At 57.4% G+C, this 27,258-nt stretch overlaps 1 protein-coding gene across 1 annotated transcript; it reads left to right on the top strand.

Annotated features, from left to right (window-relative positions):
• Window positions 1–6: 6 nt before the first annotated feature.
• On the top strand, window positions 7–23,902 carry KIAA0513 (KIAA0513 ortholog). Its single transcript, XM_036390373.1, is given in 14 exon segments — window positions 7–101; window positions 12,812–12,932; window positions 12,934–13,298; window positions 14,324–14,423; window positions 14,896–14,969; window positions 15,093–15,163; window positions 15,638–15,845; window positions 16,231–16,271; window positions 16,716–16,794; window positions 17,588–17,665; window positions 19,170–19,199; window positions 21,535–21,615; window positions 21,873–21,967; window positions 22,047–23,902. Coding segments are annotated over 14 exon segments (1,473 nt in total). The 5' UTR covers window positions 7–21; the 3' UTR covers window positions 22,097–23,902.
• The last annotated feature ends 3,356 nt before the right edge of the window (window positions 23,903–27,258 follow it).

The following is a 27,258-nucleotide window of genomic DNA, read 5'->3' as shown; positions in this document are numbered from 1 at the left end:
CTGCGTTTTCCTTCCCTAACGATGGAGGCAGAGGGAATTGCAGCACCATTAACTCCTCCTCTCGCCTCCTGCGGGCTGTCAGCGCCTCTCCCCCGTGCCCGGTAAGTGCCTCATCCTCTGGCTCCGATGCTCTGCTGCATCCCTGGGATCTTCTGCGCTGAAAGATCTCCCCCAGCAGCCCGGGAACGCTGCGGGGATCCCAGGGAGCTCAGGAAGGGCCCCCCCAAGCCTGGCATCCCTCCTGCTTTTGGAGCCTTTTTTTGGGGTTCCTGGTGCAGGGTGAGGGGATGGAGCAGCTGCCGGGCTCCAAAGCTTTTCCAGCCTGGAGGAAAATCAGCTGTGCTGCCAAAAATCTGCTGCTCAGAGGACAAGAAAGGTTATTAAACATCAGGGAGGAGTAAAGCTGCATTTCCCCCAGTTTTCCCCCGTTTTCTCCCCCTGGCTGTGCTGTTTGTGCTGCCTCGGGGCGTTCTGGATTTGGGATGGGGCATCCCTGGGGTTACTCCTCGAGCATTTCAGGGTCCCAGCCATAAATCAGGAGCCTCCAGGCCCAGCCTGGCTCAAGGACAGATTAAACGTGTTCATTCCCTGGGCAGACCCGGGGGATTGAGCTTTGGGGTTTTCATCAGAGCTTTGGGGTTTTCGTCACAGCTTTGGGGTTTTCATCAGAGGGTTGGGGTTTTCATCAGAGCTTTGGGGTTTTTATTAAATGTGTTCATTCCCTGGGCAGATCCAGGGAATTTAGCTTTGGGGTTTTCATCAGAGCTTTGGGGTTTTCATCAGAGCTTTGGGGTTTTCATCAGAGTTTTGGGGTTTTCATCAGAGCTTTGGGGTTTTTATCAGAACTTTGGGGTTTTTATTAAATGTGTTCATTCCCTGGGCAGATCCAGGGAATTTAGCTTTGGGGTTTTCATCAGAGCTTTGGGGTTTTCATCAGAGCTTTGGGGTTTTTATCAGAACTTTGGGGTTTTCATCAGACCTTTGAGGTTTTATCAGAGTTTTGGGGTTTTCATCAGGAATTTGGGGCTGAAACAGGTTCGGGTTCCTCTCTGGGCTGTGGGATGCATCCCCCCGTGTCCCCCGCCCTTCTGCAGGCTCGGGGCGCGGTGACAGCCCCGAGGCGGTGCCGGATCCCTGCTGGCCTCTGCCGCTCCTCTGGAGCCCGGACAGGTCTTTCCAGTCCCGCCGGGAGCTGCCAGCGGCGGGCGGCACCCGCGGCCAGGGAAAAGCAGCGGGGACACCCCGGCCTCGCCTTGTTTGGCTTTCACTTTGTCACCCGGAGCTGGAATTAATCATTGCTCAGCGGCAGAGGCCGGCGGGAGTGTCCCTGTGTCTGTCCCCGTGTCTGTCCCCGTGTCTGTCCCCGTGTCTGTCCCTGTCCGGCATCGCCGCTGGAAGGAGCAGCTCCAGGGCCAGGAGGTAAAAAGGGAATTTTGGGGTGCCCCGGAGCAGGCTGGGGATGGAGGGGGGCAGGCTGAGCTGCTGGGAGGGAACATCGGGGGCCGGGCTGCAGCAGGGAATGGCAAAAGTTGGGAAATTTGCTGTTTTCGCATTGTTTTGGGTGGTGAGGAGGGCGAGCGCCGGTGAGCAGAGATCCCAGATTGTGGCATCTCTGCTGCTCCTCTCCAGGGGCTCATCCACAGCCCTGTGTGACACATCCACGGCTCAGTGTCACATCCATCCCCTGCATTGTCCCTGTCCATGCTCTGCAGGATGGCTGCCGTGGCAGTTGCTGCCTCCAAAGATGAATTTGGGAATTCCTGGCTGGGGTTTTACCCAGCATGGGGTGGAGCTTTACACACACAGAGAGCTCCAGGAGTCACTGCTGGGGCTGCAAGGGAAATTACAACACACAAAGCACTTGCAGAGAGCCCAGGGGCCTGGCCAGGGGAGCAGCTTGGGGGGGTAAAATCAGAGAATCATGGAATGGTTTGGGTTGAAGGGACCTCAAAGAGCATCTTGTTCTGTGCCACAGCTCAAAATGAGCTTGGTTTGGGTAGATTTGGGTGTGTGTTAAAAAATAGTCATTTAGGGGTGACTGGCACTGGCATCCCATTCCATCCCATCCCAATCTGCCCTACCCCATCCCATCCCACCCCATCCCATCCCATCCCAATCTCTGACGCCACTGGAAGGAGCTCACCCCATCACAGAGCTGCAGGGCCCTGAGCTGGAGCTGCCTGGAGTTATTTCAGTCACTCTTATTATTCTTGTTTATTTGCTCATTAGTTTGGAAGATCTTTGGCACAGCCTGGATCCCTCTGGGGCTGCTTTGGCACAGCCTGGATCCCTCTGGGGCTGCTTTGGCATGGTTTGGATCCCTCTGGGGCTGCTTTGGCACAGCCTGGATCCCTCTGGGGCTGCTTTGGCACAGCCTGGATCCCTCTGGGGCTGCTTTGGCATGGTTTGGATCCCTCTGGGGCTGCTTTGGCACAGGTTGGATCCCTCTGGGGCTGCTTTGGCATGGTTTGGATCCCTCTGGGGCTGCTTTGGCACAGGTTGGATCCCTCTGGGGCTGCTTTGGCACAGCCTGGATCCCTCTGAGGCTCCTCCCCAGCTCCATGTGGATTTACAGGCAGAGTTGGTGGGTGCAGATCCCTGAGGATGTTCCTGCACTGAGCTGGATGGATCCAAACAAGATCCAGGATTATTTGGAGGGGAAGCACAGGGAAAGGAGCTCCATTCCCACTGCTCCAGCCTGTGCCAGCCTCTCCACCTGTGCCTCCCTTTATAAACACATTCAGCTTTCCTTTTAGGAAAGCTAAACCAGATTTCCTCCTCTGTGTCAAGACTTTCCTGCAGATTCCAGGGATGCTGAGGGTAATTACAGCATTTCCATCCTCCTGGCTCCTGGCTGAGCTGCTCTGCTGTGCCACACGTGTGGTGGCCGATGTTTGCTGGCCCTGGGGACACAGGGCAGGGTTTTCTCCTCCCTGAAGCAATCGGCACCACAGAGGCTTGTGGCCGTGGCAGCCTGGGGCAAACCCACAGCTTTGTGTCCTCCCCATGTGGGATCCATCTGTGGGATGGCCCCGGGGAGGGCAGAGCATTCCCAGCCCTGGGCTGTGGTGGGAATGCGGCTCTGGCACCTTCTGGGGGGATATCACACCAAAATAATTCGGTTTGGGGCTGGTTTCCTAACCTGGATCCCAGCTGGGATTTGTGGGGGGAGCTGGAGGTCAGAGCAGGGTTTGTCTCCTCCAGCTCCTCCCTTGTGTTGGGATAAGGTGGAGAAATCTCTGTTTTAAACCAGGAGAACCCAGCAAAGGAGAACTCCTGGCTGTGCCAGGCTGGCCCAGGGGCACACAGGGACTGTGCCAGGGGGATGTGGAGCTGGGGGTGCAGGTCCCTGTCCCCAAACACCTCCACACACGAGGAGAAGGAAGCTCTGGAGTGTGGTGGTGCTCACAGGGGTCTGAGGGTGAGGGGAGAGACCAGGATCTGACTCCATGTTTCACAAGGCTGATTTATTATTTTATGATATATATTATATTAAAACTATACTAAAAGAATAGAAGAAAGGATTTCATCAGAAGGCTGGCTAAGAATAGAAAAAGAAAGAATGATAACAAAGGCTTATGATTCTCAGAAAGTCTGAGCCAGCTGGGCTGTGATTGGCCATAAATTACAAACAACCACATGAGCCCAATCCCAGATGCACCTGTTGCATTCCACAGCAGCAGATAACCATTGGTTCCATTTTGTTCCCGAGGCTTCTCAGCTTCTCAGGAGCAAAAAAATCCTAAGGAAAGGATTTTTCATAGAAGATGTCTGTGACACTGGTGCCTCCTGCATCAGATCTGCACCCAGCACTGAGAAAAGCCCAGGATTTTCCCAACTGTGGAGCAAACAGGGGTGTTCAGCATGGGAGGGTCCAGCTTAAAGCCACAAACAAGATTGGATTAGGAGGGATTTGCAGAGGGTCAGTGGGGAAGAGCAGCTTACTCAGGTTTTCAGCAGCTGTGTCACAACCAGCCCTGGTGTGGCAACGCTGGGGTTGCATTGTGCTGCCCTTGGGTGCTGGGTTTGAGGGGCCAGGGAGCAGCCAGGAGCTCACACCAGCTCCAGGAGCCCGGGATCCTCCTTGGCTTGGGGGGCTGAGCCGAATCTTGGAGCCCTGAGATGGTGGAGGGTGAGTTTTTTGGGGGAGCTTGGGTGGTTTCCTGCTATTAATGCAAATTAATTCATCCTGGGGCTGTGGCTGGGTGCTGTTGGAGCCTCTGGTTGTCCCTGTCCCTCTCCAGGAGCTTTGGCTCTGGTGGCACAGCCCTGCCCAAGGAGCTGCCCCTCTTTGGGCACGGGGGCAGCCTGGCCCTGGGGGGCTACAGGGCCTGGGCTTTGGGGTTTTATCAGAGCTTTGGGGTTTTTATCAGAGTTTTGGGGGTTTTTAATCAGAGTTTTGGGGGTTTTTCATCAGAGTTTTGGGGGTTTTTCATCAGAGTTTTGGTGTTTTCATCAGTTTTGGTGTTTTCATCAGAGTTTTGGGGTTTTTATCAAAGCTTTGGGGTTTTTATCAGAGATTTGGGCATTTTCATTGGAGTTTTGGGGTTTTCATTGGAGCTTTGGGGTTTTTCTCAGAGCTGTTATCTCGTTCCTCACAGCAGGGCTTGACATCCCAGTGGGAAGTGCAGTGGCAGCTCTGACACCCCTGTGGTGGCCGGGACAGGACCCGAGTGGCAGAGCTGGGCCAGGGCGGGTTCAGGGTGGGTCTCAGGGAAGGTTCTTCCCCCCCGAGGCTGCTGGCACTGCCCAGGTCCCCGGGGATGGGCACAGCCCTGAGGCTGCCAGGGCTCCAGGAGGGTTTGGGCACCCCCAGGCACAGGGTGGGGTTGTTGGGATGGTCCCTGGGGGGGCATTTCCAGCTCAGGACATTCTGGGACTCTGGGATCCCCCTGCCACCAAAGCCCTTCCTGGGTCTGCCCTTGGGCCTGACCCTGCTGCTCAGGGCTGGGAGGCAAAAAATTACCCAATGCTTCAGGAACTTCCACAAAATCTGCTTCCCCTGAGCTGTGAGGGTGCCACCCTGATGGGGACATCGCCCTGTCTGTGACAGGGACATCGCCCTGTCCCTGATGGGGACATTGCCCTGTCCCTGATGGGGGTGTCACCCTGTCTGTGACAGGGACATTGCCCTGTCCCTGATGGGGACATTGCCCTGTCCCTGATGGGGGTGTCACCCTGTCCCTGATGGGGGTGTCACCCTGTCCCTGATGGGGGCCTCTCCTCTCCTTGCTCAGGTGAAGAATTCCCAGGCAGGGCTGTGAGCTGAGGTGGAGGAGGCACAAAACCTCACAGAACCACGGGAATTTCAGGTTTAGGTGGGAAGGGACCTTCAAGCTCACCCAGTTCCACCCCCTGCCATGGCTGCTCCAAGCCCTGGCCAGGAACATCTCCAGGTGCCAGGGATGTGTGTGCTCCCAGGATTCCCACCTGCCATGCTGCAAACCCAGGGTCAGGAGCAGAATAAACAGAATAAAACCAAAGGCCAGGCATCCACGTGGAAACCCAGCCAAGGACTGGAGAGGGGGAGGCACCAAACCCCTCCCCGTGGTGCCATGTCAGAACTGGGGCGTTTTTTCCCTGTCACTTGCAATTCCTGAAGTCTGCCTTAATTATAATAATCACCCTGGGCTCTCAGTCAATGAGGGATGCTCCTGGGTTTCTGCTGAGCTGTGTCACAGGGAGCTGTTCCCTCCAAGAGCTGGTGATGATGATGATGAAGGGTGTGCATGTCCCCAGCGTGGGGATGGAGGGGACAATGAGCAGTTTCACCCTGATTACATCCTTAGAGCTCTCCTGACGAGGATGCTCCGTGGCAGGAGTGACTCACCCACCTCCCTCAGCCCTGCCTGCCTCCAGAGCACTGAGAACCACACAAGCTGAGCCCTGGAGCTCTTTTCCAGGGGTGCCCTTGAGCAGCAGAGCTCAGCCTTGGCCAGGCTGTGCCAGGGGTGCTGCATTTCCCACCCCAGCAGTGTTTCCCTGGGTTCACACAGTTTGCTGCTCCAGAGGGGGAGGTTTTTGCTGGCTGGTTTTTGCTCTTCCTGGGGATCAGAGTGGGACTGCAGCTCCTGCCTCCCTGTCCGTGGGGGAGGCTCTGATGCACAGCAAAGGGCTCTGCTCGGGGTTGGGGTGATGCTGGGGTGGGGAGGATGAGCAGGAGCAGGGATCCTGTGCTGATATGGGGGTTTCCAGCCTCCTCTGCTCCCCCAAATCCTCAGGGAGATCCCTCTGGGTTAATGCAGGCAGTGCCAGGGTCCTTTTGGGAAGGCTGGCAAGGGCAGAGCTGGGGCTTTGGTGGCCTCCTGTCCAAGCTCGTTTGCCTCTCTTTGTGTCAGAGACTCCCCTTTGTGCAGAGCACCCCAAAATTGCTCCCCCAGGCGTGTAACACCCCCCTGGGGGACATCCCCCTCCCAGGGGCTCAGCCTTGCCCTGTTCCCCATCTCTTGCCATGAAACCCCTGGAGTTTTTCTCCCAAGGCTCGGGAGAAGCCAGATCCCAGCACAATTCCCCCAAGCTTTGCCCCTGTCCTGGTGCTGCTCCCACCCAGTTCCTCCTCCCCACTGGGGCTTTCCCACCTCTGATCTCACCTGAGACTTTTTCCACCCTGAGTGGCTCAGCTGGGGAGGGGCAGAGCAGATAATTCACAATGCTCAGGGGGCTGAGTGCTCGGGAGGCCAGAAAACCAGCTAAAGGTGAGGAAAGGGGTGAAGAATCCCCCTTTGGTGGGGATCCTGCTCGTTTTGGTTTAATATTCCAGATGTCAGGGTGCTGAGGGGCTTGGACAAAGAGTTCTGGGCTGGAGAATCCCCCTTTTATGGGAACCCCACCTCATTCTGGTTAATGTTTGGGATATCTGCATGTGCAGGTAGTTAGGCTGGTTTGGGCTGGAGAATCCCACTTTTATGGGAACCCCACCTTATTCTTTTAAGATATTGGGTTAATATTTGGGATATCTGCATGTGCCAGGACTTTAGGCTGGTTTGGGCTGGAGAATCCCTCTTTAATGAAGACCCCACCTCATTTCCCTTGATATTTTCACTATCTGCAGGGACTTAAGATAATTTGGTCCCCTTTTGATGGGGACCCCACACTAGTTTGGTCAATATTTTGCATATTTGCCTGGGCAGCTGCTTTAGGCTGGGGAACTCCTCTCTGATGGGGATCCTACATAACATTTCTCAATATAGGGGGCACAGGGGCCGGTTTTGGGGGAGGGTGGGGATCGCTCCCGGGCTGAAACGCTGCCCGTGTGCCGCGGGAAGGGCTCTGGGCAGCCAGCGCAGCGTGCCCGGCTGGCACCGGGAGCTTTTCCCGGAGCCGGCGCTGAGCGCGCAGCCGCGCGTGGGCACCGGGAGCGCCGGAGCTCCGCACGGAGAGAGGGAGGGAGGGAGGGAGGGAAGGAAGGAGGGACAGCAGCGTCCCCGCGTCCCTGCATCGCCCGTTCCCGGCCTGCCGGATGCTGCCGGGGCAGCGGCGAGCCGAGGCGCTGCGAGGCTCCCGGCTGCAGGTAAAGGAGGAGGGAGGATGAGGATGAGGATGGCGCCGTGACCCCGCCTGGGGACAGGCCTGCGCTTGGCTGGGCTTTAATCCGTTTTCTGACCCCATATCCCGCTCGGGAGGGGACACCCCGCTTTTTTTTTTTTTTTTTTTTCCCCAGCTGGTTTTGGGTTCAGCACATCCGGGGGGATGCAACCATCGTGCCCGGGAAGGGTCCCCGGGCTCCATCCCGGTGTCCCCCCGGGCTCCATCCCGGTGTCCCCCCGGGCTCCATCCCGGTGTCCCCCCGGGCTCCATCCCGGTGTCCCCCGGGCTCCATCCCGGTGTCCCCCCGGGCTCCATCCCGGTGTCCCCCGGGCTCCATCCCGGTGTCCCCGGCTCCATCCCGGTGTCCCCCGGCTCCATCCCGGTCCCCCCCTCCGGCAGGGGCTGGAAGCAGCGTTTCCCATTTCCCATGGGAATGGGGGGCTGAGGGTGGCTGGGGCAGGGAACCCCCCCCGCCTCTCCCCGCGTGTGCTTTTCGGGGGGATCGTTTCCAAAATACAGCCTGGTACGGCCCCCCCCGGCAGGAATTTTTGCCAGGTCAAAATGGGAATTGCAGAATAAGTAGCCCCGTTTTGGGGCCCCCTGGGGATGTGGCCGTGTGGGAGCTGCGCCGCTGGGAAGTGTGAAAGGAGAAACCGCTGCTCGCACAAAAGCCCGGCTTGCGCAGCTCGGGTCTATTCAAGAAACATTTAATTCCCCTCGCAAGCCCGGCAGGATGGGGAGCTGCCATCTGCTGTCTGATGGCAGCGGGGGGAAGGAAAAGGAAAAAGCTCCCCGGGAAGGGAAGCAGGGCAAGCTGGGAGCTCGCCGGGTTCAGATTCCCGGGCAATGGCTCCGGTTTAAGGGCTGGGTGATGGTTTATGAGTGCTCCGTGCGAGCTAAAGCCGGGCTCGGGGAGGGGAAGGATCCGCCTGGGAGGCAGCAGCGCCCCAGGACTGGGGCCGGGAGAGGAGGTGATGCTGGGGAAAAGATCCTCTAGACCTGCACGTATCACACGCCAAAAATCCTCCTTCATCAGGGACTGGGATCCTGGTGGGGGCTCAGGATGGGCTGGGAGCTGACCCTGGCATGCACCGAGTGTGTGCGGTCTCTGCCCCGGCCGTGCCAGCCCAGCTGGGCACCGCTCTCAGGTACCCACCCCCCTGGGATGCAGGGAATTATTGTAGGGATTGGCAGAGCTGTGGGCAGGGCTGCAGCAGGGCCGTGCCTTGGCCCGGGCACAGCCGGAGCCTCCCCGACAAAGCCGGGAGCGCGTCCCGGCCCCGGCATCTGCGGCGGGGACGGGCCAGCCCAGCCAGGGGGAATTTCGGCTCTCCAAAGCACCAGGATGTGTTTAAACGAGGAGGTTTGTGTGGTTAAATTCAGCGGGGTGCTTGGGAAGGGGTGAGGGGGGTACCTCCGGATTCAGGGCGCGTTTGGGGCTCTGGCACTGAACGGGTCCGCAGCCCGGAGCCGTGACCCCGTGCCGGCGTGTTCTCCCCGGGGAGGGACACGGGGAACAAGACTGACCAGTTCCCGGCAGGAAACACGCTGTTCCCTGCCGGCACAGGGAGTTTTCCTTGGCAGGCGCTCAGGGTGCCCTGCAGAGCCCGGCCGGGCTGGCACAACTGCGGGCGCGGGGCTGCGCGGTGTCCCCGGGCAGTGCCAGCCCCAGGAGCGGGTGGCACACCCGTGTCAGACCCGTGCCAGGGCACCACAAACCCCCGGGCTGGATGGGACAAGGGAGGGTTTCCAGGGAGGGCCGCAGCGTGGAGAGGTGCCAGCACCGAGCAGTGGCGCTCTGCCAGCCCCCGAGCAGGCGGTGACACCCTGTGCGTGTCCCAAAAACTCCTCCCAGCGTGTCCCCGGGGCTGCCTCCTCTGCAGGGCATCAGCAGCAGGGCTGGGAGGAGGCAGCAGCGCTCTGCCCCCTTTCCTGCAGGCTGGGGAAGGATTTGTGCCCTGGCACAGCTGGCAGAGAGGCGTGGGATGTGTTGGCATCACCTGAGCTGCAGCACGGGGCACAAACCCTGCCCGGGCCGGGGCCAGGTGCTGCCCAGGTGAGCATCCCTCGCCCCCGCACAGCAGCGGGATGCAGGAGCCCTGGCATGGATGCAGGAGCCCCTGGCACGGATGCAGGAGCGCCTGGCATGGACACGGTGCCAGGGCTCTCTGCAGAGCTCTGGCTTTGTCCAAAGGAGCAGAGTTGTCCCCTCTGTGCTGCCAAGAATGAGTCCTGCAGGAACATCGGTTGTGGATTTTCCCCTTTCCCGCAGCTGAGTGCCCCCAGGGCTCTCAGAGCTCCTGCACTCCGTGTCTGGGTGCCAGACTGCAGGGCTGAGGCCAGGAGGAGGCAGGCAGAGGTTTCTTTGCTTTAATTACAGTTTTTAGTCATCCCTGACAGCTCCAGGCTGGAGCACTGTCTCGGTGCAGGATGCAGTGAGTGTGGATTGGAGCAGTGTCACCGTGTGGGATGTCACCCACAGCCCGAGCTGATAACAGGGATTACTATCTCAGTTTGTCATCCAGCTCTGGGGAGCAGAGCACTGGGATGGAGAGACAGGAGAGCTGGGACACAGCTTGGCCAAAGCCTGCTCCCCACTGGGATTTCCATTGGATTGGATCCCATTGCCCAGGTGTGAATTGCTGAGGCCCGGGAGCAACCCTGACCTCAGCACCTGGAAAAAGCCCCGAGGGGAAACTCGGTGCAGGGCTTAGGGATGCTGGGAGATCCAGCCAGGAATGCTGGATTCAAGGGCAGGTCATGGATAAAAGCTGCTTGCACACATGTGCAGCTGTAGGTGAATCATTCACATCTGCCCCAGCATTTCTTTTTAGTAAAATCAGGCATTTTCCAAAGTTTCAGGCCACCATGGCCTCCTGTGGCATTCCCATACATGGCTTCAGCACATTCATGGATTTTATTTCTGGGCTGGTGCCTCCACTTGTCTGGTTGAGCTTCGTGGTTAAAGTCAGACCTGCTGACTTTCACGATGATGCTGAAGCTCGTGATGTTGCATCAAGGCTGCCAAGCAGCCTAAAAATCCCTTTTTATTCCAGAACCCTCATTTACTGTCAGACTTGACCCAGCCAGGCGCTGCCGTGCCTGGGCAGTGCTGGCATGTGCAGCTGAGCTGAGCCCATGAGTGGATGCTGCCAGCTGTGGGACCTGAGGCTCTTGTTTGGAATTTTGGCTACTCCTCCCCTGGAATTGTTCTGCTGGAGCAATGAGCAGGTTGGGGAGTGGGCACAGGGCTGGTTCTGCAGCTGGTTTTGGGTTTGAAGCTCTTCTGGGCTCTGTGCTGAGAACCTTTGGGGGACCCTGGGCACCCCCAGCAGCTGCCAACACCTTGGGACAGCTTTGGTGGCCTTCACTCAAGGGCAGGGCTTTACCATGAGCTGGTCAGTGAGGGATTAAATCTTTCCCATCCCCCTGTGAGCAGGATGCACTCCCTGGGGCTGCTGGGCTGAACTCCAAGTCCTCCTTCCTGTGTGCCACAGCCTCACCACCCCGTGGGGAAGAATTCCTTCCCAATGTCCCATCTAACCCTGCCCTCTGCAGTGGAAGCCATTCCCTGTGTCCTGTCACTCCTTGCCTTCATCCAAAGTCCCTCTCCAGCTCTCCTGGAGCCCCTTTAGGTACTGAAAGGGGCTCTGAGCTCTCCCTGGAACCTTCTCTGCATCGGTGCCAAAGGGACTTTGCAGCTGCTGTGAGAGTAAGAAGGGAGGGAGGGAGGGACGGATGGATGGATGGATGGATGGATGGATGGATGGATGGATGGATGGATGATGGATGGATCCATGGATAGATCCAAGGATGGATGGATGGATGGAGGTCCCTGCAGCTGGAGGGGTGGTTTGGGATGGGTCACACTGCCAGGGGCACGGAGCCAGGCTGCAGCTGGCTGGATCCCTGTGGGAACACTGCCAGTCCCTGCTGTGCTGCAGCCTTGGGCTGCTCCTCTCCCAGGGGCCAAACTCTGCCCAGCTCCTGGAGCTCAGCAGTGTCCCTGCAGCTCCTGGGAGCAGCTTTAGGTGTGTGCCAGGGGCTCAGTGTGAGGGAAGCTGGGACAGAAGCTGCCAGCTGAGGTGGCTGCAGGGGTTCTGCCACCCCAGGTGACTTTTCTCTCTGTCCCTGCTGTCCCAGCCACTCAAGGAGCTGTATTTCTCTCACTGTCCAGTGCCCCAGAGGGTCCCTGGAGGAAAGGAGGAGGAGGAGGGGGATGCTGCTGAAGAGTGGCTGCTCCTGCAGCCCAGGGGTTGTTTTCCCACTGTGCTGTGCTTGGTGAAACACGTCAGATCTGCTTTCAGCTTCATCTCCTGTTTGTCTGATGAACTGGACATTGGTCCTCTGGGGGATTTTTGCTCTGGGGGTGGTTGCCTGTGTCCTGGGATCAGATCCCTGGAAGGCAGAGGGGCTGTGTCAGTGTTGCTGTTGTGCTGCCCTGGGTTTGTCACTGTCACCTGTGCTGCTGTCCCTGCTCCTGTCCCGGATGCTGCAGTGTGTGCTGGGTTTCAGACACTACAGTTCACCCCCTCCTGGGCCAGAAACACCCTCAGTGAGTACTCTGTGACTCTCTGACACGGGGGCAGCTTCAGGGTGGCCTCTTTTGCCTCTTTTTTTTTGCCTCTTTGCCTCTTTGCTGCATTGCTGTCCACGATGGGCGCGTGCTGGAGCATCCCAGTCCATCTCCATCCCTGGGCTCCCTATACCTCCTTTGCAGGACCTTTGCAATTTGAGGTGCCAAACCCCTTAACTGCAGTCCAGAGCTCTGCATCCTCATCCCATTCCAGCTCCTGTGGTGTCCAGCATCCCCTTCCCATTCCCAGCTCAGTCAGTGTGTGTTAAACTCCAGGATGCTCCACCCCGGAGATGATCCCATTTCCCAACGGGGTCAGACAGAGCCCTGAGCAGAGAGAGGCCAGGGACAGGAGGATGTCAGGGCTGCCCTGGAGAGCCACCAGTGTCCTGCCAGCTCCTGCCAGCCCAGTTCTGCCCGTCAGGCCACGAGATGTCACATCCCAAATGTGACATATGGAGCTGAGGCTCCGATTGTCCCTTTTCTGGGCTAAAGGATGGAAAACCCTCTCGAGCGGCGCCGACAGCATGTGAGCATTCCATGGGATTGCTGATTCACGTGGCTGCTGGAGAGGAGCCAGCTCTGTCTGCCTGTCCCTCAGTGCTGATGGACATCCTGGGGACATCGTGGGTGGTGGCCTTGCCCAAGCTCCATGGTGGTGGCTCCCCGGGGTCCTGTCCTCACTTTTGTCCTCCTTGTGCCTTTCAGATGTGCTGTGGTAACCCCCACAGGAGGTCCTGCCTGCCTTAGCCAGCTTCCTGCCAGCCATGGCCTCAACGCCCCAGTGAGGGACAAAAGGACAAACAGCCAGTGTCCCCAGCACTGCCACATCCCCTGGGAGAGCCATGGAGGCCCCTCTGGATGTGCCTGTAGGGAACCTCATTGACTTTGACAGCGAAACGCCCGCCTGTGGCCCCTCAGAGCCGGCTCCTCCCGCTGTCCCCAGCGACAACGGCCACCCGGGGGATGACAACGGGGACACGGGGGACACAGGGGACGTGGCAGCCGAGGAGAGCGATGCCACCGAGTCAGCAGACAGCGAGAATGACATGGGGGGCTCTCCCCAGCACTGGGGCGGCCCCCGGCGCTCCTCCTCCAACGAGTCCCTCTCCTCTGGCCAGAGCTCGGAGTCGGCGCCGCGGGACGAGCGCCGCGAGTTCATGCGGGGTTACGTGGAGAAGATCTTCACTGGGGGGTGAGTGAGCAGGGACAGGCACATCCCAGGGGATGGGGGTGGATCTGGCTGCTTTCCCACCCCAGGAGCAGCAGTTTGTCCTTCCCCCTCGTGGCGTTGGGGGATGTGGTTTGTGACCATGTTCACAGGGGTCTGAGGATGAGGGAAGAGATGAGGATCTGACTCCATGTTTCAGAAGGCTTGATTTATTATTTTATGATGTATATTATATTAAAACTATACTAAAAGAATAGAAGAAAGGATTTCATCAGAAGGCTGGCTAAGAATAGAAAAAGAAAGAATGATAACAAAGGCTTGTGTCTGGGACAGAGAGTCTGAGCCAGCTGGGCTGTGATTGGCCATTAATTAGAAACAACCACATGAGACCAATCCCAGATGCACCTGTTGCATTCCACAGCAGCAGATAACCATTGTTTGCATTTTGTTCCTGAGGCCTCTCAGCTTCTCAGGAGAAAAAATCCCAAGGGAAGGATTTTTCAGAAAATATCATGGCTACAGTGGTTTTTGCCTTGCACTCCTCTCCTGGCCGCATCTTCCACCCCCAGCTTCCCTCCCTTCTCTGTCCCCATTGCCATGCCAGGGGCTCACTGTCCCCATCCCCTCTCCCCACCGATGCTCAGGGAAGTGCCAGTGGCTCTCACGTGCCCAGGGGCCCCGTGGCAGCCGCTGGCTGTGCCCCCAGCCCTGCATCCCCCAGCTCTCCGTGGCTCCGTGTCAGGCTGGATGCAGCAAATGGAGCGTGAGGAGCAGCAACAGGGCTTGGTTTTGCTCTGGGGCTGCCTGCCTGTCTCTGGAGCTCAGTTTCTGCTCTCACTGTCCTTGGCTCTTCCCTTCTCCCCCTGCCTTTGGTTTCCCTCCTGCCAAGGAGGGAGAAAAGAGCAGCACAAGGCGCGGGGTGACAAAATGGATGCTCCTCTCCTCCTCTTCCTCTGCCTTCCTCCAGCACCAGGATGCTGATGCCAAGGGGGGGGGTACAGGTCGCATCCTTGACTTGAATGATGTTTTTTATTCTTTCCCTGTTGCAGAGAGGATTTGGACCAAGAGGAGAAGGCCAGGTTTGGGGAGCTGTGCAGCAGCGAGGACGGGAAGGGCAGGGAGTGGTTTGCGAGATACGTGAGCGCCCAGGTAAGGGCAGTGCTGGGGAGGAGCAGGGATCCTGCCTGGGCTCTGCAACTGCCTCAGGCCAGGGGGATTGAATCATCTCCCAGAGAAGTATTTTTGGAAGGCAGGAACTGAAGGAAAGTGAGGAACCACAGCAGAGGGAGACACAGGAGTGAATAAATGCATTTTGAGCAGTTAAACGCACCCTTGGTGCAACGTGGGAGGGAATTCACTCGTTTTATTTAAAATTAAATCCCACCAGCACTCAGACACATCCTATTCCCTAAAAAAACCCCAAACCCAGACAGGCACAACGCTGTCTCTGAGGGGAATCTCAGCCATGAGTGCTCTTTTCCCTGGCCATGGGGGGGGGGGTCCTGGGGGGCTGAGGCTGTCCCTGCTGCTGTGCTGAGCCCTGGGCTCTGTCCCTGCTGCTGTGCTGAGCCCTGGGCTCTGTCCCTGCTGCTGTGCTGAGCCCTGGGCTCTGTCCCTGCAGCGCTGCAACTCCAAGTGTGTCTCAGAGCAGACCTTCTACCGCCTGATGCAGTCCTTCGCCCTCGTGCTCTTTGAGTAAGTCCTGGGGGCCCTCTGGGGCTTTGTGGGAACCCCCAAAAGGCCCTGAGGGCAGAGCTCTGTTGGGCTCCCATCAGTGAGGACACAGGGTGTCCTCACTGGGTCTTGCCTCTGTGCCAGGTGTCACCAGATGGACGATTTCAGCCCTGCCAAGAACCTCATGACCATGTGTTTCACCTATTACTACATAGGTAAGGGAGCCTGCACCCCTGGGGAGGCTCTGCTGCTGTGAAATGTGTCCTGTGTGTGGGAAAGGAGTTGGAGGGGTGCCCCAGGTGGAAAAGAGCCCAGAATCCATGCAAACCTGGCAGAGCCCCTTGCTGGGGTGGTGATGCTGCTTTGTCCTCGCTTCCAGCCAGGAATATTTGTGTGTGACAGCCCCCAGGTGATCCCAGCCCCAGGGTGGGATGTGGACACCCCAGCCCAGGAGCACCTTGGTTTATTGTTTGGTGTGCAATGGCTGCTCCTCCACGGGGGGGGGGAGGGTTGGATTTTCTATCCAAAATGGGAGTGGGGAGGATAAAAATAAAAACCTCCAGGAACTGGGAGGGGATCTGGGGTGTCCCCATCTCCTGCTGGTGCACCCTGGAGCTGGATGCAGGTCCCCAGCAGCTGGCAGCACTCAGGGCTCTGTGCCCACTGAGCTCCTGGCACATTTTCCCCAGGGAAGCCTCAGGCCCTGCCCCTGGAGGCCAAGGAGAAGCCCACAGGCAGCATCGACTCGTACCTGAAGTCAGCGAACACCTGGCTGGCTGAGAAGAAGGACATTGCAGAGAGGCTGCTGAAAAACACCTCAGCCAAGACAGAGAACGTCAAGGGCTTCTTTGGGGGCCTGGAGACCAAACTGAAGGGTCCTGGCACCAAAAAGAGCGAGTGGGTACCAGTCCCTTGTGGGGCTGGGCTGGCACCATGACCAGGGGTGTGGGGCCACCACGAGAGCCTGGTCCCATCCTTAGTCACTGTCACCTCATGGTCTGGGAGTCCTGTTTCCCTTGGCCATTGTCCTGATTCCTCCTGATTTGTCTCAGAACCGAGGCAGCCATGGAGTTGTGTGGTTCCAAGCCGGTGGTCTTGTGCATCATCTCTGTACTGAGGGGAGGGATGTCCCTGTTTCACTGTCTCTTTGTCACCTTTCTGGCCCTGGGGGTGGTGGCATGGGATCAGGGGGTCTCTCAAATGAGGTTCCCTCTGCCAGGGGGTCATGGGCTGTTGGGGGGGACAGGATTTTTGGAGCTGACAACGATTTCTTGTGCCACAGAGAAGGTGAAGACAAACCAAAGGAGAAGCTGAAGAAAACAGGTGAGTGCAGCCAGCATCACTGATAATAGGAATGGCCAAGGCACCCCTGGGGAAGGAGAGAGGGGTGGAAATGCTGGAATTCCTTGGGGCTGGGTTTGAAATTCCAGTCACAACTCTCGTTCTGCAAGGATCTTGTCCTCAGTGTCACAGGCCGCAGAGGTTTGGGCACCCACTGCCCCTGGGCTTTGGTGGTGCATCAGTCTGCGTGCTCCCAGAGCAGCGGCCCCGTCCCTCCAGGATCCTCCTGGGGCATTCCTGCCTTCCTCAGGGCTCAGCCCTGCCCTCCAAGGGCACTCAGAGCTCCTCCTCCCATTGCAGGGATGTGTTTGGTTTGCAATCCATCCCACTGCTCAGCCACCAGACTGGGAGGGAGCACAAAATCCCCACGTGGGTGGGAAGCTGGGAGTCCCCCGGGTGCTGGTGTGTGACTGTGTGTCCCCACAGTGTCCCTGCAGAGCCCAGAGGAGGAGAAGAAAGGGGAGAAGATCTACCTGTACATGCACCTCAAGCAGCAGCCGATCTGGTAAAGCCCCAGGGCGAGCTGGCTCCTGCCTGGGGAGGGTTTGTCCTGCTGGCCATGTGTCCCCAGTGTTCACCAGTGCCCCTGACAGAGCTGGCCTTGGCTTTGGCACGTCCCTTGTGCCAATGAGAGCGTGTGTGCAGCCACCAAAGGCTGCTCCAGGAATCTGCCAGGTTTGTTTGGCCCACCCTGACCCTTGGGAGGACTCAGGACAGGCTGGGTGAGACTGGGGAATCCTGGAGTGGTTTGGGTTGGAAGGGACCTTAAATCCCATCCCATCCCATCATCCCATCCCATCATCCCATCCCATCATCCCATCCCATCATCCCATCCCATCATCCCATCCCATCATCCCATCCCATCATCCCATCCCATCATCCCATCCCATCATCCCATCCCATCATCCCATCCCATCATCCCATCCCATCATCCCATCCCATCATCCCATCCCATCATCCCATCCCATCATCCCATCCCATCATCCCATCCCATCATCCCATCCCATCATCCCATCCCATCATCCCATCCCATCATCCCATCCCATCATCCCATCCCATCATCCCATCCCATCATCCCATCCCATCATCCCATCCCATCATCCCATCCCATCATCCCATCCCATCATCCCATCCCATCATCCCATCCCATCCACTGTCCCAGGTTGCTCCAAGCTCTGTCCAACCTGGCCTTGGACAATTCCAGGGATCCAGGGGCAGCCCCAGCTGCTCTGGGCACTCTGTGGTACCCAATTATAAATCCCAATTAGCCATTCCCACCGTTCCCTCCCTCCCTGCAGGCACAACCTCCGTTTCTGGAACGCCGCCTTCTTCGACGCCGTGCACTGCGAGCGCAGGAAGAGGTCCCCCACCACCAGGTAGGACACGTCCCTGTGGGAAAAGGACACCCTGTGTCCCCTCCAGCCCCCCAGGGGGCTCCTCCCAACAGCCCTGAGCTTGTCCAGCCCTGGGGAAATGCTCTGATTTCCATCCCCACTGGAATCCTGCCGGGAGTGCTGGGCAGCGGGCAGTGCTGGTGAGATCTGCAGCCTGGCAGGGCTTTGGGGACAGGAAGGGTTTCTTGCTTGCTGTTGCAGCATTTTTGGAGGAACCAAACCCTAGAGATGTGCCCAGAAATCCCAGCCAGGGCTCAGGCAGCTGGTGCTGAGTTTGCCAGCAGGTCTGGGAGGTGGGAGGTGCAGCCACCTGCAGGATGGAGGGGATGTCCCAGCTGTCCCCAGGAGCAGCCAGCAAGGACAGAAGCTGGCGCTGGTGGCACTGCCAGCCCCCAAATTGGAATAAACCTGCCAGGGATGAGGCTGCTCATGTCAGGGGGTGCAGAAGTGGGTGAGGCACTCACCAAGCTTGTGCCCATCTCTCGCTGCACCTGGAGCTGTGTGAGGGCTCCAGCCTCTCCCTCCTCTCCTGGCAGCAGTTTCCCATTCCCAGCCGGCCCCTCCCGCTGTCTGTGCAGTGCCTGAGGCTCTGAGCTCTCCTTGGAGCCCTGGAGCTGCCCGTTTTCCCCGTTTCAGAGCTCTGCCAGCCCCGTGGAGCAGCCAGCCCCCGTTTTGTCCCCCCAAACCCCGAGCTGAGCGCAGCAGCCCTGGCTCGCAGCCCTGGGATGCTGTGCCAGCCTCAGCTCTTGGATCAATCCCTGTTTTCCCCTTTATTGCTTCCCTTTTTGCCTCCCAAGCAAGCACGGGAAGAGCCTACAGAGCAGCAGTGTGGCCATGACTGCATTTGCTCTGATTAAGCCCCAAATTAGCAGCAGCAAGTGCCTCACAAGGACAGACGCCACCGGCAGCTGCTCCCTGCTCCCAGTGCCTCTCCCAATTAATCTGATGGCTGAGCCTGCCTCGGCTGCAGGAGCAAGCCTGGCTGACAAAGGAGCTTTGGGAGCTGCAGCCTGGAGAATTCTGAGTGTCTCAGGGGGTTGGGAGGTGGTGGTGACCCCCCCGAGTCCTCTGCAGAGGATGCAGAATCCTTACAGGGAGCTGAGGATGGAAATCCCTGCTGGGAGGACGTGGCTGGGGCTGGGTTTGGAATTGCAGGTCGGTCCTTGGCCATGGCAGATGCCCAGAAAGATCCATGAGGATGGGGCTGAGGCCACCTCTGTGCTGGGGTGACCAGGACATCTCTGGGGCTGCCGGGCTTTGTCCTCTGCGAGACCTTTGGGGAGGCTTTTCCTCCTCTGGGTGGGGAGGGCAGGGGAGGGGGGAAGGAATCAGAACTAAACTCCTCTTTTTCTCTCTCTTTCCTCTCTCTCTCTGCCTCTAACAACCTTCTTCCATCTCTTCCTCTCTCCGTTCCCCTCCGCCCCTCTGTCTTGCATGACCTTTTCACGCGCCACCTTTGTGGGCCCCGTTTCTGCCGCCGCTCCAGAGGGAACACTGGGGAGGAAGAGGAGAAGAGGTGTGTCTGTCCCTGTCCTTCCTTAGTGCCCACAGGCTCCCTTCAGGTCCAGATCCTGCCCTGGGCATGGGGGGGATGTGTTTTGGGAGGCTCTGCAAGGCCCTTCCTCCATGGAGGAGGAGGAGCAGCTGCCGGAGGTTGGAGCGTGAGCATCGCCCTCCCCAAGGGCCTGAGGGGTTTAGAGTGGCTCCTCTTTCATGTGGCTCTTAAAAAGGAGCCTGAATGGTTTCAAGCTGTGATATTTCTCTGGGAACATCCCTCTGGGCAGGTTCTGGGCATGAACTGAGTCTCTTTGTGTAGAAAGCATCTCCCTCTCCTGTCCTCCCTGCTTGCTCCTGGCTTCTGCTGCCACTTAGAGGTGCTGGGGGTCCTTTGCCAGCTGGAAAAGCTGCTCCTTTTCCATTTTTAATGCACTTTTCTGCTGCCATCCCTTAACGAAATTAAAATTGCAAATGGGGAGGGCTGCATGTCACAACTGGGAGCGTGTCCTTGGGGCCACGAGCTGGGAACAGTCACTGCTCTCTTGGAGTGTGGGGTCTGGGGGCAAATCCCTCCAGGTGATGGCATTAGCAAGAGGATGAGGAGCTTTGGAAGCCTGGCAGTGAATTTTCTGTGTGGCTGAGGGATGTCCTGGCTGAGGGATGCTGTAATTATCACTGCTGGGGTTTGCTGTGTGGGGGGAAACCCTGCTGCTGCTGCTGCTGGGAGAGGAAGGAGTTAATGGAAACTTCTCAGCACTTCCAGGCACAGCAAGGCTTCCCTGGATACCCCAAAATGCAACCCCACAGCCCAGGGGGTTCCTCACCCCTGTTCCTGTCCTGCTGGTGAGGATCAAAGGCTTTGAGTGGAGCCACATGTGGGTTTTCTCCCTTCCCAGGCACGTAATCATAAGCCAGAAACGTGGCCAGATTTTCTTTTTTTGGGGGCACTTTGATAATGTTTTTTCTCCCTTCTTCCTCCCTCCAAAACATAAAAAGGCAGGAAAAAAAGAGTTACAAACATGCCTCTCCTGTAAGTGAGCCAGTGGGGTCTGTGAAGTTTTGCTTCCAGATATCAAAGCCCCTTAATTTGATCCTTCCCCTCTCCTTTCAGCCTCTGCATTTGGCTGGGGGTTTTATTTGCTATCCTAAGCTTTATCTGAGAGAAATTACACCTTCTTTTATTTAAAAAAAGTCCCCTGAAACATGTTGTGTGCGTTTCCAGAGCCCTGTAAACAATGAGCTGCTGGCTGCAGGCTCAGCTCAGCGCTCTGCACATTTGGGTTGGGGTGATTTAGTGGGGACTGGTTCCCTTTGTGGGGTCAGCCGGTCTGACTTCCCATTTTCTTCCAGTTCCAGGCACACTGGGGCTGAGCCAGCCTCTCTGAATTTTGGGTGAGACCCCCTCTATCCCAGTTTCCTCCCAGCACAGCTCCCCCCTCCTGCTTGGTATTCTGGCCAGCTACAAGCGTCCCTTCTTCTCCTGGTGTTCTCCTCTTCCTTCTCCTCCATTTTTCTTCTGCCTATCCCTGTTTTTCCTCGCTTCTCCTCCTCCTTTCCTTGGCTGTAACCTCATCTGGTTCTTGGGAAGGGGCTGGCTTCACCCTGGAGCTGTAGTTTCCCTGGCATGCATGCACCGAGCCCTGCTGCCACCACCCCGAGTGACATCCCTGTGGCACAGGCTTGATTCCCGGGCTGGGGACTCTGCCCCTGCCTAGAGCTGGTTGCAAACACCCAGAGCTTTAACCCCTCCACCCCCGAAGGTGCTGCTGCAGCTGCAGGGAGCCAGAGTGGAGCCAGGGCACCCTCAGGGCGCTGCTGGCCCGTGGGGAGGGGTGTGGGAGCTCCTGCCCTGTCCGAGGGGGAGGTATGTCTGGGGAGCACCTTGGCTGGGATTCGGGGAGTTGGAGCCTCGCTGCAGGTGAGGGACAGCTGCCGTGGTGTCCCCCTGTCACCCTCCCAGGCTGGGGGGCTTCAGCAGAGCCCTGCTGGGAGGGCCATCCCCTGCTTCCTCCCTTGCACACGGTGGCACTGAAGGTGAGCTCTGTGCTGGAGGGATCGATGATATTTTTAGCTCTTAACCAGGACCTTTCCAGGCAAAGCCAAGGCTGAATAAGGTTGTTTTTTTTTTCCTGGGGCATCTCTTGCTTTGCTCCAGGGCAGGAGCTCTGCAGATGGATCCATGTTGTGAGCTCATCCAGCACCCAGCACCACACCCAGGGGCCATCCTGTGCTCCAAGGGGCTCTGGGTGCTTTCCTGTCCTCCAGCAATGTGGTCCAGGGTGGGAGGAAGCAGGCAGGGGGTGCTGAGGTGACAGTGGTGACAGAGTGGTGCCAGACTGGCTCGTTCCTTGCAGGGAGAAGTGGTGCCACATGACGCAGGAGGAGCGCGACGACAGCCTGCGCTTCAATGAGAACATCACCTTCGGGCAGCTGGGGTGAGCAGGGCACGGGCACCACCCCTGGGGACACCTCCCAGCTGATCCCCCTCTGGGGACATCCCCTATGGTGCAGAGCATCTTTGAGGCTTCTCCCTGGGACCTGCTCCTGCCCCTTCTGTTGAATACCCCAAGGGACCGAGCTGAGCATCATCCCGGTGCCTGCTGCAAGGGGCTGTGGAGAGGAGGAGGAAGGCGGGGGGAAGAAGGGGCAGCCTGGCCATTCTCTCACCCAGAGCATCTCTGTCCTCCCTCAGCACCTTCATCCACAACATGCTGGCGTTTGGCCTCAACAAGAAGCTCTGCAGTGACTTCCTGAAGAAGCAGGCGACCATCGGCAACTTGGACGAAGGTAGGGGGGAGCCCGGGGGATGGAGCGCGGATGGGATGGTTCAGCAGCCTCCCTGAGCCCTTCTCTCTCTCCTTCCCAGAGCAATACAAGCTGCTCAGTGACCACATCGAGCAGATGGCCCCGGAGTAGCCGCCGGGCAGAGGCGGAGAGACGGCGGCCGGCCAGGTGGGGAGGGAGAGGAGCCCACGCCCGGGGCTACCTGAGACTGCAGCTGGGCTACCTACAAACCAAACCACACACGCGAGCTGCAATAAAACCTGCATGATCGTCCATCAAACTCTAGAGCTGCCCCAGGGCAGCCTGTAGACATAGGAGCCAAACAGCCCCCGCCCTCGCCAGACCCTCCCGCCTCTATTGCCGGAGTAGACGCTCCCAAAGGTGAATTTGGTTGGTTAAAAAGCAAAACAAAACGCAAGGGGAAAGCAGGAAGAGCGGTGGCTGTGCAGCCCCCAGGTGCTGTGTGCGCAGCCCCCCATGCTGAGGGCTCTGGTGGCAAATCCAGAGGGATCCGAGGCTGCCTTTCCCTGCTGGAGTCCCCTCGCTGATGCTGGAGCTGCACCCGGGATGCAGGGAGCACAGCCAGGAGCTGGGGCTGCACCCGGCCACCGCCCAGTCAGGTTCTGTGCTGGCTCCAGGGTGTCACCACTGCCTGGGGACATGGGCAGGGCGGGGCCATGCTGGGGGCAGAGGTGGGGATGGCAGAGCTCTGGTGCCATCCTCCTTGGGAGCTGGAGGGAAATCCTTCCCTTGGGAAACCTTCACTGTGCTGCCTGTGTGGGTTTGTACCTCTGGGCAAAGGGACAGCAGTTTGCTCCATAGCATTAGCCTGGATCAGTAGGAAAAAAGCCATGGCCTTGGGCAGGATTGCAGGCAGAGGCAGAGGAGCTCTGCTTGCCTTGGGAGGAGATGACAAAACCTCATCCCTCTCCCTGCTGCCCTGTCAGTGCCGGGATGCTGCTGCATTGTGACATTTCCCAAAGCCTCCTGGCATCCTGTGGCAGTAGATTCGTGTCCTCCTTCCCCAGGCTGCTCCTCTCTGCCCCCTCCTTTGCTCCAGCTGCTCATCCATCAAACCTGAACCAGCCCTGTCCAAAGGACACCTCCTGTTCTGCTCCAGGGGCAGCAGCTCTGTTTTATCCCTTGGACCTTGGCACGGTGTTTGCAGAGAGGCTGGGGCCATGGGGACATTGCTGGGGACATGGGGACATCACTGCTCCCTCTGCAAGGAGCAGCCCACAGGGGCAGAAACCCCCAGCCCTGTACAGCCAAGGGTTCAACAGTCTCACCCCAAAAACCTCATCCTGAAACACGAGTCCAGGTTTCCAACAACCCATTTTCCCCTGCGCTGCCAGCTCTATCCCATAGGAAATAGCATAAAAGGATAATTTTTCCATGTAGCTCTTGGCTTCTGGTGTCATTTCCAAGCATCAAAGTGATGCTTTTACCTAAGCTGGACTTCCCTTGCTGCTGGGGATGGGATCCGTGCTGGGTCCTGTAGGAAGGACAAATCCAGCACCAATTTTTCCTTGGCCATTCCCAAACCTGGGCAGAGTCACTGGAGAAGGGTTTTTGTTGGGGACAGGGGCTGATGTTGGTCCCTCATCCCAATAAACCCCTTCCTGCTGGAAAAAATGTGCTGTACCATGAGCAGCTCAGCATCCTGGAGCATCCCATCCCCATGGCCTTCCCTGGCTCTGTCTCCACTCAGGTCTTTCCCAAATCCTCCTTCATTTCTTTATTATTATTATTATTATTATTTTTTCCAACATGAAAAGAAATGTTCAGCGCTGAAGTATATATATATTATTTGCATGTGTATTTTTCTATAAAAACAATTAAAATCCAATAAAAAATAGCCATGAACCCTCCTCGACTGGGACTGTGTGAAGGATGGGATATGAGAGAGAGATTGGAATAAATTATCTTAGAAATGAATATTTTTGCTCAGTTGTTGTTGTGGTTTTTAAGCAGATGGATTTTCTCCCCGTTGTTCGACCTCGCTGGTCCCTGGTGCCTCCACCAGCTTCTCCCTTTTGATAATCTATTTTTTAATAGAGAAAAATTGTTGTACCTTTTACAGAGATATTCACATTTGCCCCGGAGCCAGAGAGGCACTTGAAGGAGATTTCATTTTTATTTTCTTTTCCCTTGTGCTTTCCATCTCTGCCAGTGGCCTCGGAGCTGATGGCAGAGCTGGGATCCTGCTCTGGCCTCGGGACATTTGATTTCAGTGTATTTAAAAATCAATTACTCAGTATTATCTTATTAAAAGAAAAGATGTTCCCTTAGGTTAGCAGGCTGGGAACGTCCCATTCCACCCAGGATTCAGAGTCCACGTCCCCTCAGGTCTCTGTGAGGCCAAGCTGAGCCTGTTCCTTGTCCTGCAGGGCTGGTTTCTCTCTTGCTAGCCCAACATCTCTCTCGGTAGCCACGTTTCTCTGAGGAAGGAGCTTTCCCTGTTCCTTGTTTTTATTGAATTACCCCCTGTGCAGGAGGGAAACCCACCAGCCCCAAAGCTTGGGTGTTTTCCCTGGGTGTGGACTGCTCAGCTGTGGAAAACAAAGAGCCTGGGATCAATTTTGTTCCCTCCACCTGCTGGATTCCTTATCACCCGGCTGTGCCTGATAAGTTTATGTGTACAGGAAGGGAGGGGCTTGTTCCTGAGGTATTTGCCCAGCTCCACGTGGCCTTTGCAGCAGGTGCCCCCTGGCACCCCCCTTTTCCTGGTTTTGCTGCCTGGGTGCTTAGAATTGTTTTGGGAGGCTGCAGGGGCACTTTAGGAAGTGGAGATGAGATCTGGGGCTGCTGAATCCCAGCCTGGGAGGGTGTGAGATCCATGACCAGTTACCCTGGAGCTGGGAGATCTCCTGAGCTCCAGGAAGTGCCAAGGGACAGTGTCCCTGTCCTGCTGGGGAAGTGCCAAGGGACAGTGTCCCTGTCCTTCTGGGGAAGTGCTAAGGGAGAACATCCCTGTCCTGCTGGGGAAATGCCAAGGGACAGTGTCCCTGTCCTGCTGGGGAAGTGCCAAGGGAGAACATCCCTGTCCTGCTGGGGAAGTGCCAAGGGACAGTGTCCCTGTCCTGTTTGGGGAAGTGCCAAGGGAGGACATCCCTGTCCTGCTGGGGAAGTGCAAAGGAACAGTGTCCCTGTCCTGTTTGGGAAATGCCAAGGGACAGTGTCCCTGTCCTGTTTGGGAAATGCCAAGGGACAGTGTCCCTGTCCTGCTGGGGAAGTGCTAAGGGAGAACATCCCTGTCCTTTTGGGTAAGTGCTAAGGGAGAACATCCCTGTCCTGTTTGGGAAGGGCTAAGGGAGAACATCCCTGTCCTGCTTGGGAAGTGCTAAGGGAGGACATCCCTGTCCTGCTGGGGAAGTGCTAAGGGAGAGCATCCCTGTCCTGCTGGGGAAATACCAAGGGACAGTGTCCCTGTCCTGCTCAGGTGGTGGCCATTGAGCCAATTTAGTCATTACTGTTAAAAAGTGGTGTCACCACACCCAGGGGGGGGTCATTAATGCAGCCTTGGTTTAAATCCCTGCAGGTGGGCCAGGGCAGGTGTGAGGTGGGGACTGCAGGAGGAGCCCCTGGAGAAGGTACTGGATGTCACAGGCTCAGCCTGTCCCCTGTCCCCCTTCCCTGCCCGGTGGTAATTAATTAATGAATTAAATGCAGCAGCTTTGGGGAAGCTGATCCAGCTCTGGGGTGATTCCACCCATCCATTAAAGCCAGGGTCAGCCCAGAGGCTGCTGCAGCCCTGCCCCTTCAAGGCTGAGCCCAGGCAGCAGCTCCCAGCCCCTCTCCCTCCCTCGGGAGGGATCAAAGGACGGCTGCTCGCCCGGCTCTGGGGGTTTTATTGCGTCTCTATTAAAGCTGTTAAAAATCTTTCCATTGTGGCAGTGTCTGGGAGTGATAAGTATTCATAACAGAGGGGATTCAAGATGGGTTTGGTTGTAAAAACACCTCTAAGCTGGCTGGATTTATGGCTGTTAAATCATCCCTCCTCTCATCTGTCACAGCCTTTTCAGATGTTCATCACTGAACAACAGCGAAGCTGGGGCCATAATTTGTGCTGCAGTGTGGAGCAGGAGGAGGGGAGTCCTCTCCACCAGTAACTGCCTCAGGATTTATGGAGACTTCTCCCAATCTTTTTTTTTTTTTTTTTCCCCTCAGTAGAAGAGGCTTTGCCTCTCTTGCTGCTGTTGCCAGCTTGCTCAGCCAGCTGGAGCCAGGGAGGTCCGGGTGGATTTAGGGCCCTGCTGGGAGAGCTGGCAGCAGCTTGCAGGGAATTTGGGGCTGCCCAGGATCTGCAATGCGGGGCTGGGCCTCTCCCTGGGCTCAGCCTCTGCTTTGGGGCTGCATCTTCACATCCTCTCTGCCTTTGGGGATGAAACTGGGAAAATCCCACTGGTGCAGCTGGCAAAGACTCCTGGAGTGGTTTGGGTGGGAAGGGAACTTGAAGATTTCCTGATATTGAGGTGTAGGCCTGGGGGGGCTGGTTCATCAGGCTGCAAACCAGGGGCTCCTTGCCTGCTCTGGCAGCCTGAAGGGAAATTTCTGGCAAATGTCACATTCCTGGTGGTCCCACACACTGGGATTTGCTGATACTGAGGTGAAAGGCTGGGCTTGGCGGGGTCATCAGGCTCTGTGCAGCTCCAGGGGCTCCCTGCCTGCTCTGGCAGCCTGGGGGGAAATTTCTGGACATCTGGGATGATATTTAGGGACCTTCTCACTCTCTGCACCCTCCTGAAAGGTCGGAGCCAGGTGGGGATGGTCTCTCCTGTCAAGGAAGAAGGGACAGGAGGAGGAATTGTGAGATGCTGGAGCTGGGGAGGCCAGGCTGTGTTTTCTTGTTCCCTGGGATGATTTTGGGAGCCAGCACTGCTCTTCCCACAGGAAAGCTTTAGGATGCCTGGTTTGGAGCTGTGTGAGGGGCAGGGCTCTCCTCTCCCCTCTGGGTTTATTTTAGGGGTGCTGAATCAAGATCAGACAGAGCAGTCAGGGACATCTCAGGGGTTTTGTGCTCAGTTCTTGCCAGCCCCAGGTCAAACCCCTCTGTGGCCCTGCTCTGGGGAGGGGACACGAGCAGGAACCTGCCCTGAGCTCCTGTCCCAGCCCCTCTCAGTGACACCCTCAGAGCTCTGCTGTCCCCTGGCTGTCCCAGGGCTGTCCCCAGCACAGCCCTGACCAGACAGGAGCTGTCGCCTGCCACACCTGGTGTCCCAGCAAAAGCTTTGAAAGGGTTGGATGTATTTTTATTTGGATTTATTGGATTTAATTTATTGGATTTTATTTAT

The sequence above is a fragment of the Molothrus ater genome, chromosome 12 (genome assembly GCF_012460135.2).
Source record: "Molothrus ater isolate BHLD 08-10-18 breed brown headed cowbird chromosome 12, BPBGC_Mater_1.1, whole genome shotgun sequence".
Classification (NCBI taxonomy): domain Eukaryota; kingdom Metazoa; phylum Chordata; class Aves; order Passeriformes; family Icteridae; genus Molothrus; species Molothrus ater.
This window is presented reverse-complemented; position numbering and strand designations above follow the sequence as displayed.